The sequence below is a fragment of the Embiotoca jacksoni genome, unplaced genomic scaffold, assembly GCF_022577435.1.
Source record: "Embiotoca jacksoni isolate LCO1_2020_lvr unplaced genomic scaffold, fEmbJac1.0.p SCAF_4, whole genome shotgun sequence".
Classification (NCBI taxonomy): Eukaryota; Metazoa; Chordata; class Actinopteri; family Embiotocidae; genus Embiotoca; species Embiotoca jacksoni.
Genome location: NW_027185392.1, coordinates 8,635,742 through 8,648,887, shown reverse-complemented (window position 1 = coordinate 8,648,887; position 13,146 = coordinate 8,635,742). Strand labels below are relative to the sequence as shown.

The window sequence follows — 13,146 nt, the reverse complement described above, 5'->3', positions numbered from 1 at the left end:
CGGTGAGAACCGATAAGATAATGGTGTGCCAGCCTGATCAACAGGTACAGTAAATGTGTGCCCTATGTTGACAATGGTGGTGCCATAACTACAGCACACCCCTTCACATGGTGAGCTGCCATGTAGCCTGTGGGTGGGTTCAATGTGCTGCTTCTTTATCATTAACAGGAAATTATTTTCTTTGTTGCACTGCCTCACCTTAAGTTTTAGTTTTAACCCTCCCTTTGTCCTTGGGTCAAAATGACCCGCAGCTGTGTTCAACCAAGTTCTATTTTATTTTCATATTTTTTGGGATCATTGGTGACAAGGAGGCTGGGAGGGTTTCTTTAAAGAATGATCACCAATGATCCCAAAAAAATATCAAAATATAGAAATAAGATAGAAGTTGGTTGAACACAGCTGTGGGTCATTTTGACCCAACGACAACAGGAGGGTTAATTATAAAATAATGCATGATTACTAAGTAGACATTTACCTGTCCTGCCACTACTGCATCCATCTCCCGGCTGTTGTTGATGTATTACCGCAAATCTTGGTCTTGTCTTTACCCTTGTTTCAGTTTTTGATATCGGGAGCACTTCGAGAATTCAGCCACCAACAGGACTGAGATAACAAGAACACCACAGTCATGAATATTTCAATACCTGAAGGACACTATCAGACACAGGGTTAGCTCTCAATCATCCTTCAGGCATACACCTGGGATACCATTGTGATGTGTGTGTGTGTGTGTGTGTGTGTGTGTGTGTGTGTGTGTGTGTGTGTGTGTGTGTGTGTGTGTGTGTGTGTGTGTGTGTGTGTGTGTGTGTGTGTGTGTGTGTGTGTGTATGACACACTTACGGTACCTCGAGTGCCAGTTGACCATGCAGAAACTGTCTCGTGGTTGTTCTGTCATGTGCTTTGGCACAGTTGCCCCCCACCCCCCACCCCCAATCCCCAATATTGACATATTGATGATCCATCTCATATTCTTTGCACATTGCACACTGACATGTGACACATTGTCAGCACAGCAGTGGAGGCTTCGTGGACATTGGCTCTGTTGTTCCAATTGTTCCAAAAAGAAAATAAATTTCAAACTCATAAATGCAATACAACTGTCATAAACTAGAGCCATAAAACTATCACCCATTATAAACTGTGAAACATTAGGCCGTTAATAATAATGATGCTGATAAAGTTTATGATATTTTTAGAGCATGTGTTGTTCTCTGAACACTTTGAACCCCTGTTGTAATGGCTAACTCCCACCTTGTTTCACTCTAACCTATGATAACATTGATAAGAGGGCAATAAAGGGTCAGCATGCATCGGCCTACAGGGGCAGGGAACATTCAAAATGATGAGTCTAGTGGTTTCCATAAGGATGACTCTTTCAATTAGGTTTGTTTTAAAACTTTTATTTCTTATTTTAACATATGTTGTTTGGAGACATAATAGTCTGTTAGATGGTCATTCATCTGATTTCAAACTATATATTCCCTGAATACAATTGCCTTTTCAATTACAAAATAATTTTACACCTTAAAACGATGTGTTAAGGAGCTCAATGCGTCTTTCATACACAGTAAAAAACACAAAATCCCGTAAAAATACAAAAGAAGATACCTGCTGGAAATGTGGAAACCCGACAAGTCTGTCCATCAAATCCAACCGTGGTAGGTTCTTGAGCACATCTTACTGTACACTGTTACACAAAGGCCATCTTAAGAAAATGTATATTTCACATTTTAACTAGAGAATAATATAAGTTAACAGGATGCACAGACCAAATACAGACACCTACAGCTTTACATTTCAAAAATGACATATTGAATTCAATATTAGCGATACATGTAGACCTAATTTGTGTATATATTATTTGTAGCTAAAACCCAATAACCATGTTGAAGAAAATCTTTTAATTGTGTTTTATGCTGTCTAAATGAGAAATTAGACATTGTATTGGTGGTACAGTTAGAAAATCAAATATTAAAGGATAAGTGATATTTAATATTTTTCAAACTCTGCCATTAAAAGACCAAATCCAAGATTGATTAATTAATTCTCCCAACAACTATCTTCAACTATCTCCAAACCGTTATTGCTCCCGTGTCATAAATCTCTGCTGTTCTCCAAGTAAACCAAGGGCTCTATCTTTCACCCCACACAGGATGGTGCAAATTGTAATGCAAGTGTCCAATAAAAACATTAAAAAATATTTTTATTGTGCCCACGGTGTCTGAAGACCCATAACACCCATGGGTCTTTGGTACTAAAATGAGGTGTGCTCAGGTGCATTGTTGGTAAATTTCCCAAGTTTAGGCAGTAGAAAACAATTGCACAACATAAGGTCCATTATTAAGATATTGATTTGCACCTAAATGGGTTGCATTGTGGACCAATGTAGCTATGACACATTTTGATGTGAGACTGGGTTGGGCACTGACCTTCCTATAGCTCTGTCACTACAGTTCACCCCACATCCACCATCCTGCTGCTGAAAATACGCACAGAGAACACCAAATATGTATCAATCTGCAGTTGAAACCATTTTCTTTCCTAAAAGTAATGTTGGCTTAATACTACAGTGCCCAATTGTTTTAAGAAATTATTAAGACTTTGAAAATAAGAGTCTATATCTGATTGTTGCTTTTACATCTTTAGCAAGAGAAAATTGACTTCAGGCTGAAAGGTATGAACAGGGTAGAGTAGATCAGAAATTATTGAAGGACAGACTTGCTTGGTTTTGTTTTTTTCATGGAATGTGTCGACAAAAACGAAAAGCAGAGATTGCCATCCTTATCCTTTAAAGGTCACTTCAGTTTTCGACGTATATATAGAAGAACACTTTCTTGCATTTGTCAATTTCTCCATTTGGTAGTTAGAAATCCCTAAATTCTCATGTTACATTAAATAAATCTACTAAAAGTAATAAATATTTTGTAAATTGTAGTTTCCTGAATGTGCTTGGATGCCGTGACCAATATGTATCAGACACACATATTCACGCTCATATATTTCATATAAAATCTCAAAGCTGGGTCATTTTCAGAATCTGAAGCTCTATCTTGATCTCATCTTCTACTTCTTTCTCTGCACTCATTGCAGGATTGTCATACACCGCTGTATGTGTTTTCTTGTTCTTGTCCCCAGCCTCTTGTATTTTCTGTTCTTGGTCTTCAGATGAAATTTGGCAGCATTTGCAGCAGCAACAGCATTTGGCAGTAATCGTGCCAACCACTTTATCCCAGGGAGCCAAGGAGTGGGCCCATAGTGGAAGGAAGTCCCAAGATCGCAGTACTGCAGGAAGACACCCGGGCTTCCACTTCTGCAGCACGTTGATCACAATGATGATGATCAACATGACGACTAAAGGGGCACCAACACCCACCAGTACCTGCCAACCAGCCAGTGACAGGCTGAACACCGAGAGCGGTAAAATGAAGAAGCAGCAGATGATGTAGACAGCAGCAAACCAGCGGTATTTGGCAGTGATGTTGCCCAGACTTTTGGCCAGCCAGATAGGGATGCGGGTGAAGGGGATTGGATACCACAGAAGGATGCCAGAGATGTTGAACAGGAAGTGCACAAGGGCAATCTGAAGTAATCATTAACAAAGAAATATTTTTCCATTATTTCTTGTTAATTTTACTGAAAAACAACCATACGTGATAGATAATTATAGGTATAACAGAAATAGCATTTAATTGGTACATGTAATGTAAATATTGTCCAAGAACCCAAAAGGTTCCATTAGTAATTTATGTTTATTCGGGTTTAAATACACAGAAATGATTATAAATAGAAAGAAATTACTATTACACTACTATAGCTGTTTTTAGGAAAACTTCCTAGGAAAAACTAACAAACAGAAAGCACCCAATTTTCCTGTCAAACTATACATTTAAAGATGCAATAAATACCTTCTGGGATGTTACAATTATTAAAATGATACTGTGAAGTATCACTTTGAAATTGGTCATTTGGATTTTGGTAGTCCTCATAAGATCTATATTCAATAATATAAGAGATTAGATTACTACATAAAGAATATATGTTTAAAACTATATTTACAGAAATATAAATCAAGAAAAAAGAAGCTTTCTCATCCTTTGAGGTCATATTTCTTATATTTCCTTATAAAACCCATCAAAAACATAACTGGAATGAGAGCAGGGTTTAATCAAACACCTGCAACATATCATATCTGCCAGCACATGGGAACGTTTTTGTGTGAGTGACTGACCTGTAGAGCGTTGGCCAGTGTGTCTCCAGGACTAGCCATGGCTGCCAGAATGGCTGTAGTGGTGGTGCCAATATTTGAACCCAGAGACAATGGGTATGCTCTCTCGATGCTGATGACACCAATACCTATCACACAAATGACACACTGGTTGAAATACACATTTTCACTTTAAACACATTTAACCATCGCTTCCCGTGTGCTTCCTGTTCTTCGATGGAGTGTCTTGGTAATTATGGCTAAACAAAAACACTAAAGAAAGGTCAAGTGTGTGTCTTCCCCAGATCACTCTCCACTCGATTTAACCTATCCGTTAAAAACATGGTCTTTGTACACTGTCATACTGCGTAATATGTCACAGAGAAGAAAAACAAGTAGAGAAACTTTTCCATAGATTTTTGAAAATGAAAAACCATTGAGCCATGATGAATGAAATGGATGAATTGATGGATGATAGACCTCACCAACAAGTGGAGTAATCGCAGAGGTGAACACCGAACTGCTCTGCACAATGAAGGTCATTCCTGCTCCGACTAAAATGGCAATGTAGCCTGTGACCCAACCGAATGGAAATGGGAAATCTGCTCACACAAAGACATAAAATCATGTATTAATAAACCAAGTCATCAGATCCAGTTGATTTAATACACAGTGTGTGGTGTCGCTCACCAGTGTTCAGGATCTTCTTGATGACTCCGGCCACCTGTCCCTTCAGCATGGAGTTGAGCAGCTTGACGATGAGGACGAGGCAGGAGCAAAGCACCAGCAGAGAGAGAGCCAGCAGGATCAGACCCGCCGCCAGGTCGGACAGATTCACATACACAAAGAGGTGCATACCTGAGAGCACAGAAATTAGAATTATCGTCTTGCGGCTGAATGCCTCCATCAACTAGTCAAGTTGCAGTGTACATCCATATATATCAAAATTAATATCTTATATGTAGCATGACTTTGAAAAAAATCCCTGTATGTGTTTACATGCTAGGCTAATAAAGCTGATTGATAGCAGACAATGTTTCAAATATGGATGTTGCTACAAAGACGCTTCAAATTCTAAAACACTGATGCTTCAAACACGTCTTCAACCTGACAGCACAGAAGATCTATGCAATCAGCACAGTTTCAAGGAGTAGACCCAATATTAGTGTCAGCAAATTCAGAGTTATGCTGTTTAATGATGGCTGGAAAAGGGTTTTACAGACCATTATGATGTCACAGTTGACCTTTGACCCTTAATGTCATTGTCACATATTCATCACTTTTTCCTATCAGACATTTATTTGAAATTTTGTCATAATCAATGTATGAACTTTTGAGTTATGGCCACAGACTCTGAGCTCACAGTAACCTTTGACCACCTGATCACCTTCCTGAGATAACATGTTGAAAAGAATGGGGCAGACATATAGGACAGACTTAAGGTCACAGTGACATTTGATCTTTGTCTGCAAAAATTGAATCAGTTCATCCATGGGATCAAGGGAACATTTAATTCTCTCAAGGCTTTCTTGAGATATCGCGAACATATAGTTCTGTTCTTACATTTCTCTATGTTGTACGTCTCGGAAATGTTCTTCAGAGTGAAGGTGTAGTTGCCGTCAACCCAACAAAGAGATGGAGAGGTGCAGTTCTCTGGACCAGGAACTGTGACATTCATTAAGGTCTGAAACACAGTGGCAGTTTGACAATAAAGATCCTAAATCCTCAATTTATAGAATATTTATTTTATACATAGTTGACACGTTCTGGTCTTACTGTGTTGGTGAAGGTTTGGCACCATTTCTTGATGAGACTCTTATTTCTGGCTTCTGGGTCTCCAATGGCGATCCCACTAATGACCGACTGATCCAGCTGAGTCAGAGAGAAAGAGAAATGCTTTGTAAAATATACAACCACAATTAAGATAACAACCTTATATAATAACACCTAATCTATCTATGTACTATCTGATAAACTTAAGAGCATGTAAACGACATAATTCTAATGATCGCAAACATCCACATCAATATTCATCAACCACAAAATGTTTATGCTTCTTCAACGCTTTACGTATCACATTTATAACACTTTATAATGTTTAGCTACAAATATTTACAGTGGAAATGTATTATCTCACTTAACACCAACTATTGTCCAGTAATCAGACTGCTACTACAGTTGACCCAATTACAATCCAACAACATTACTTTTTGTCATTTTCTCTAGACAGTACTGTCAAAATTAACAAAATGTATATATTACATCATCAAAAATAAATAGTACATCTATCCATTCCACCAACCATACCACATATTATATTTTCTTCAGCTTTGTAGTAGTAAAGATATTAGTAAGATAAGAGTAAAGATATTTTGCACAAGTAACAATAAAATCATCATCATCTTCATGACACCTTACCTGTATGATTGATTCAGTGAGGATGTCAGTGATCACATTTAAGAGGTCTGGAGCCTCTCCGCTCTGGATGTTGAAGGAGTCAATGATGAGCTTGGTGACTGTGTACAAATAACCAGTGGCAACTTCCAGAGGCAGCAGCACCAGCACAGAGAGCCAGTTGAAGAAGTCATGCACTGTGGCTCCTGCAAAAGCCCTGGGCACATCGTGAGAGGAGGAAGATTAATGCAAAACAATCTTTCTAATAAAAGCTTCATATCACAGCTGTCAAGGGAATATCTATTAGGTAAGTATCTAAGTTATTTATTTAGTGATAATCATCATCCATTTTGAAGTTTTTATGTAAATTTGAGGGTTATAAATTATAAATTACATAAAAAGATGTAGATAGATAGATAGTTACTTTATTAATCCCACGAGGGGAATTTTTTTTTACTAGTAGTATGTAGTTATTAGATTGGATTTTGTAGATTAAATATTCAGGAATTTTAAAAAAAAAATTATATTTTTAGGTGATCAAAGGTTAACATTTTGAATATGTGAGGAAAATTATTATTTCATGACACATATATGAAGGCTTATTTAGAGTGAAGTTTTTTAGTTTCCTTTTTTTTTATAACAGATCATTGTACATTGTCCTGCACAGCAATAAAATGACTCAGCACAGTGCTTCTGTAGATAGGCCTACTGTTTTGGAATGTCAACATGTCCATATAAGCACACCTTTATAATGCAGAGCAAAACTCAAACTAATCGGTTCACTGGGTTTTCTGTTCGGAAGAGGAAGAGAAGGAAAGGAAGCTTCCATGAAACACAATTCCATTACCTGCGAAAGGTGCTGCGTTCACCGGCCTGCGTCATGGCAACAAGTGTGTTGGTGACAGAGGTGCCAATGTTGGTGCCCATGATGATGGGAACAGCTACCTGGACGGTTAGCACTGTCAAAAGCATGCAGATCTCCTTTAACATCTCTCCCTCTCCTCTACATGCTTAACATCATCATTCATGCTCGTGTATTCTGTGCACACGTGTATCTCTGTGTTTGTTTATGTTTATGTAGTGTAAAGGCTCGTACTCACGTCCAGAGGAAACCATGCTGACAACTATAGAGGAGGAGGTGGATGAGCTCTGGACCAGCAGAGTGACCAGAACACCAATGACCAAACCAGCCAGAGGGTTAGACAAAACTGAGTTGTCCTGAAAAATGTCGCCTGCTGTTTTACCTAGACGAGGTGGAGCAGGTGAATTTTCAAACACAGCGTTTTCACATCATTTTTATAATACTTTCCATAATACACACCACTGTGTATCCCTGTGTTATTTTTTTTACAAGTAACAGTAGGACTATTGCAGATTAAATTAATGATTGCTGGATTATATTTAGCTGCTCCAGTTTCAGGATCTCAATATTGTTTGTGCTGGCTCACTGTCACACTGTCACACTGTCTTGGCTTGATGGGACTCTTGCAAACAAACTGGCTGCTGTAATAAAAGGTCTATAACATCCAACTCCTCAGCATTACATCAGACCATCAGTCTTGGTGTGTTTACCTCCAACAAGCTGAAACGCTGAGCTGAGGATGTCGAGGGAACAGATGAAAATGTAAAGGAAACCCAGCAGCAGAATCAACTTCCCCACCGACCCCAACACCCTCAGCACCTTTCTTTTGGTATTTAGAGCTGAAACAGACAAAGAAAAATGCATGGGGTTGAATACAGGTAGGTAAAATGACATTGAAATGGCAGAAATGAAAAATGAAACATTTTTTTTCCCATTATTTTGAAGACATTTTTCCCTCCTATTCTTTTATTTTTTTTTTGTGTACAGTCGAAAGCAACATAAATCATTGGGAAATAAAGAGAGGGATATAATACAAGTGGATTTAAACAAGGCATTTTGTTGTCATGTGGTTGCCTATCTATTTTAATCACTGACCAACTGGAGAAATATATATATGTATTGTAAATTGTGATTGTTATTTTTAATATTATTACTTCTATTTTCTAAAGGTGACGTTACCTTCGGTTGCAGGAAGTGGCAAATTTGTTCAAATGGTGAACAATGCTGCACTCATTTTAACTTTGAATTCCAGTCTACAATATAATGGCACAGACTCAGCTGTCTTTTTGACTTCTACCTGAACCATACCTGTTATTGTTTACGAGTGCTATGCTTTCTGAATAATCAGAATATAAATTTTAATTGTTGTTCTTCAAATGTGTCCATGATATCCAAGAAGTTCAGAAAACCACAGTGTATAAATATTTTCAACTCTGGTGTTTATGTTTTATTAATCTTCCTATTGGATCACAGAAGATTTGATGTGACTGCGAAAAAAAAGACCCTGAATGGCAAAGAGAAAACAGATCTTTACAAATGGATAATTAATGACACACCAAAAATATATAATACATGTTTACATAAATATTGACCCCTTTCTATTAGCACAAATCTAAAAGTGGAGTAGATACCTGCATGTACTTGAAGGGTGTTAATTGATAGTAGTGTAAACACACTTTTATCAGAAATTTCCATGAAGATCAACTCCACAAGAAAAGACAAACTGATTCTTTGGCTGAGGGTTGTCCGACAACAAGACACCAAAACTTCCATGTGGAGTGTACTTTCACAGGGACTGTAACAAGAAGTGACTTCACCTTTATCATGTACATTGTCTTAAACCACATGTCGTAGTATGTGTGATGTAAAGCTATGTCCAAATCAATGGAAATGCTACTGACTGTGTGTACATCTAATCAGGACACACACATGATCCTTTAAACAGAAGGATAAGACTGTACTTGAACCAGATGATACACAGGTACATGACGAGTCCTCACCTGACCACGGGACCCCGGTGTCCTTCAGTTGTGGCAGGTCCCATGGGTCTGCGTCCTCCGGTTCCTCGTCAATCAAAGCCAGAGTGGAATGTGCTGGGCTCGCTTTCACCTCTGCGATAGACGAGAAGCCTGAATACATCATACAAAGCAATACAATGGAGAATACATTTACTGTCCTTTCGTACAGCTATATAAATGTTATTATAATCTAAATTCATCAGTAGCCATGTGTTGTAGGCCATATGCTATTAAAAATACCATTGCTTTTATTTCCATGTTTCTCATCATGGTCTTCCTTGGATTTGTTTTGAGGCGCCATTGGCTGAAAGAAAAAAGAAAAAAAACATGTATGTAAGGATCTAATAACAAAATGTTGTATATCTACTCTAGTAAATGCTCTAAAATTGTATTTATCACTATTTTAAATGTGACGGATATTTTTTTCCCAGAAACTATATGTAAATAAAGGTCTGGGGATGAATATTGGTAGGTTCAAATGAAGAACTTAATATTGACACACTAAATTAAGAAGTTTGAAATTATACTGTATTCCATTAATTACTCCAAAAAACCTCCTTTGTTAGCTGTTGGTGAACTCAAACTCAAACACAAACACACACACACACACACACACACACACACACACACACACACACACACACACACACTCTTTCCCTCACGTGCCAGGGTATTGATTTTGTGGCACGTGTGGTAGTTGCAGTAAAATTCCATTCACACAACAGTAGGACAGACACACAAAAGGAAATTTACATCAATTTTTTTTTTTAAAGTGTTGCACTTGCACCAAGATTTGCTTTAATCGGTTTGCTATTTGGATGTAATTCCGTAACTAGTGATAAAATATTTTAAATAATATTAATTGCTTCTGTGTGCAATTCTTCAAAGGCCTATTTTCTATAATAACTTGTCTATAACAGTATCACTACTCACAGTTTGAAGGGTTCACAAGCAGAAAATGTCCAAGCTCAATTTCACTGTGTTCAGTCATGATACCATAACACAATACCAAATCAATAATAATAAACTTGGCCCATTTTGACACTTAAGTTTAGAGTCACACACGTACTTTATGATTTGTTTTTAAATGTGTCTATTACATTTGTAAAAACATACATAAAAAAATTCCCCACTTAAACATAAACACCTGTCATAGAGTATTCAGATTAATAGCAGCCTACCTGTGGTAGGCGGAGTGAGTCCATGCCTCAGGTGTGCTGAGCTCACCTGGGCCTTCACGCAGATAAAGTGGAAAGGTGGTGGGGGAGGAGGGTTGGTGGAGGTCAGTGTGGAGCTTTCACATCACACATCCGTGTCATAGATAAGCTGGACACACCTTTCAAACCTTGATTAGTCTTACCTGACACTGCTTAAATATCTCGGCCAGCTGTGTCGCAATCCAACTCACATTGTACCTGATAAGTCTTGAGTCGGTGGTATCTACTTTCACCTGCTTCAGATACTTGGCAGGTTGTATGCCTAAGACTTACAACAAGTTCTGTAGTTTGTTTGTCCAACTTGAAAAAATGTCCATCCATTTAAGAATCTTTGCTGTAATGCACAGCCCTCCGACTGATGTTAACTCCAGCCGCTGGACCCTGAGATCAACCACAGGAGAAGAGTGGCAGAGACTTTCCCCTGGCAAAGGTTTATTCAGACCACATGGGGGTGGTGGGACACAGTGGGGGAGGGGGTGGGGGGCAGGATGTGCTCAACATCACACAGATCTAATTTGAGTTTTGATTGTGGCTATGTTCTATTTTTGGAGCATTTCTGTAACAATGTATTGATTTTAGCGATGCACCTCCCCATAGGTCAATACTTCAACATATCAATGACCTAAGTTTGGTCCTATATAAAACTGTTAATGATGGCTTAAAAATTATGGAGAGAAAAGTCCACTGTGCCATACTGATATATTGATTTCCATGGAAGCTGTGACCTGACAGTGTTAGGTGAGGAGGGGAGGGAAATCCATCCTCTGACAGCTTCTATCTCTCTGAATCAGTGGCACTTTGTGTCACCACCGCAGCTCTGATGCACCAGAACAAGCATTAATGGGACATTTCCATGCTTGTTTTCCTGTCCCAATTTATTAGGTACAATTTTCTAAAACTAAAGCAGTCTAATACAACAGTCCTGCAATCAATCCTACCCTCATGAATGTCTAATGTTCAGTTTTAGAGAGCTGCTGATTATACTGATTATACTTATTTATTTCAAACAGTTGTAACAAAAACTAAGCAATATAACTTTCATAAAGATAGGCTTCATTTAAAGACTGAAACTTCATTTATTATTGGGGGGCAGTGTACATTAATTAAAGCTAGACTATAAAAATATAACAGTGTAAATGTGCCAGGACTGGCTCAGCAGATAATGTTTTACTGATGTGCTAACACATCTCACAAGTGGGCTATATAGGTTTCAGTCTGGTTAGCTCAAGTGCTCCTGCTGTGACCTATTAACACCAGTACCACAATCGTTTGTGCCAGGTGCCCCTCTGTGCCACTCTGCAGCACAGTGCACCCCAGGTGTGGCTGTAATTGGTCCACATGCTCTGTTATACTGACTTGACTCTAACCCTGCATTACACACACCAGCACAGATCACAAAAGATTTTAGTCTGGCCTTTTCTGTCATGCAGTAAAACCAAATGGATGATAACTGGAGCTACAGAGGATAAAATGTACCTCTATTTTTAGGTTTATCAATGAATATGAGACTATGGTGATCTACTTTTTCTCTATATTGTCTTTTACTCTCCCAGGGTAAACATATATACTTTTCTCTGAGGCTTTACCTGGTTAATACGGGTTTTTTTTACTCTGATGCAAACCGATATAAAGCCTACAGGGCAACCAAATCCATCGTTGTCAATCAATTTGCAAGAGCAACAGCATCACCTAGTTACCATACAATGCTACTACAACATTGTCCACCCGTCCATTATTTATACCCGCTTTATCCTGAACATGGTCACGGGGGGTAGGCTGGAGCCTATCCCAGCACCCTTTTGGGCGAAGGCAGGGTGCACCCTGCACAGGTCACCAGTCCAACACAGGGCCAACACGTAGAGACAGACGGAAACAAACATTCACGCTCTGTGTTGGGAGCGTGAAGTAAATCTAGTTGATGAAAATGTTTACTTATTTATTTAAACAATGTACATTACAATACAAAAAGTGAACTGGGCAAATATTGTTATGCCAGACATTCAATTGTACAATTTTGCGGGGGTTATAGGTGTGCTGTATGTAAGTATACATATATAAGCATAGGAATAATAATTACAATATTTATAATAGTATATTAAAGTATGAAGTCTTATAAATGTGCAATACTGTGTAACATGCACATAATATATTATGCAAAATTATAATGTTGCCTAATATGATATGATGTTAAAAAAATTTATCACTACTTTTATTAATGTTCATAAAAATAGTCAGATGCTAATTAATCCATTGCTATGCTGAAATGATGTTATAATTGTTTTGCATCAGTAAAGATATGAATGTGAATATGACTGTTATGTGGTCCACAACCACTAGAGGGAGGAGGTTTACATGTTCATACTTTTACCATCACCATTGAACTTTCAAAATAAAAGATCCGGTTTAAAGCTTGCTCTGATTGATTTTGTACACAAAAACAGTAATGGATGA

General features: G+C 38.1%; 1 protein-coding gene across 1 annotated transcript; it reads right to left on the bottom strand.

Moving 5' to 3' along the window:
• Positions 1–3,013: 3,013 nt before the first annotated feature.
• LOC138208691 (sodium-dependent phosphate transport protein 2B-like) lies at positions 3,014–12,035 on the bottom strand. The gene is made up of 14 exons (XM_069166763.1): positions 11,956–12,035; positions 10,706–10,772; positions 9,719–9,782; positions 9,461–9,571; positions 8,171–8,299; positions 7,699–7,842; positions 7,446–7,557; positions 6,623–6,815; positions 5,981–6,076; positions 5,768–5,888; positions 4,895–5,062; positions 4,690–4,806; positions 4,229–4,353; positions 3,014–3,580 (listed from the first exon to the last, which is right to left on the bottom strand). Exons 1-14 carry the CDS (start codon positions 12,033–12,035, stop codon positions 3,014–3,016), a joined length of 2,094 nt encoding a protein of 697 aa, XP_069022864.1.
• Between the last annotated feature and the right edge of the window lie 1,111 nt (positions 12,036–13,146).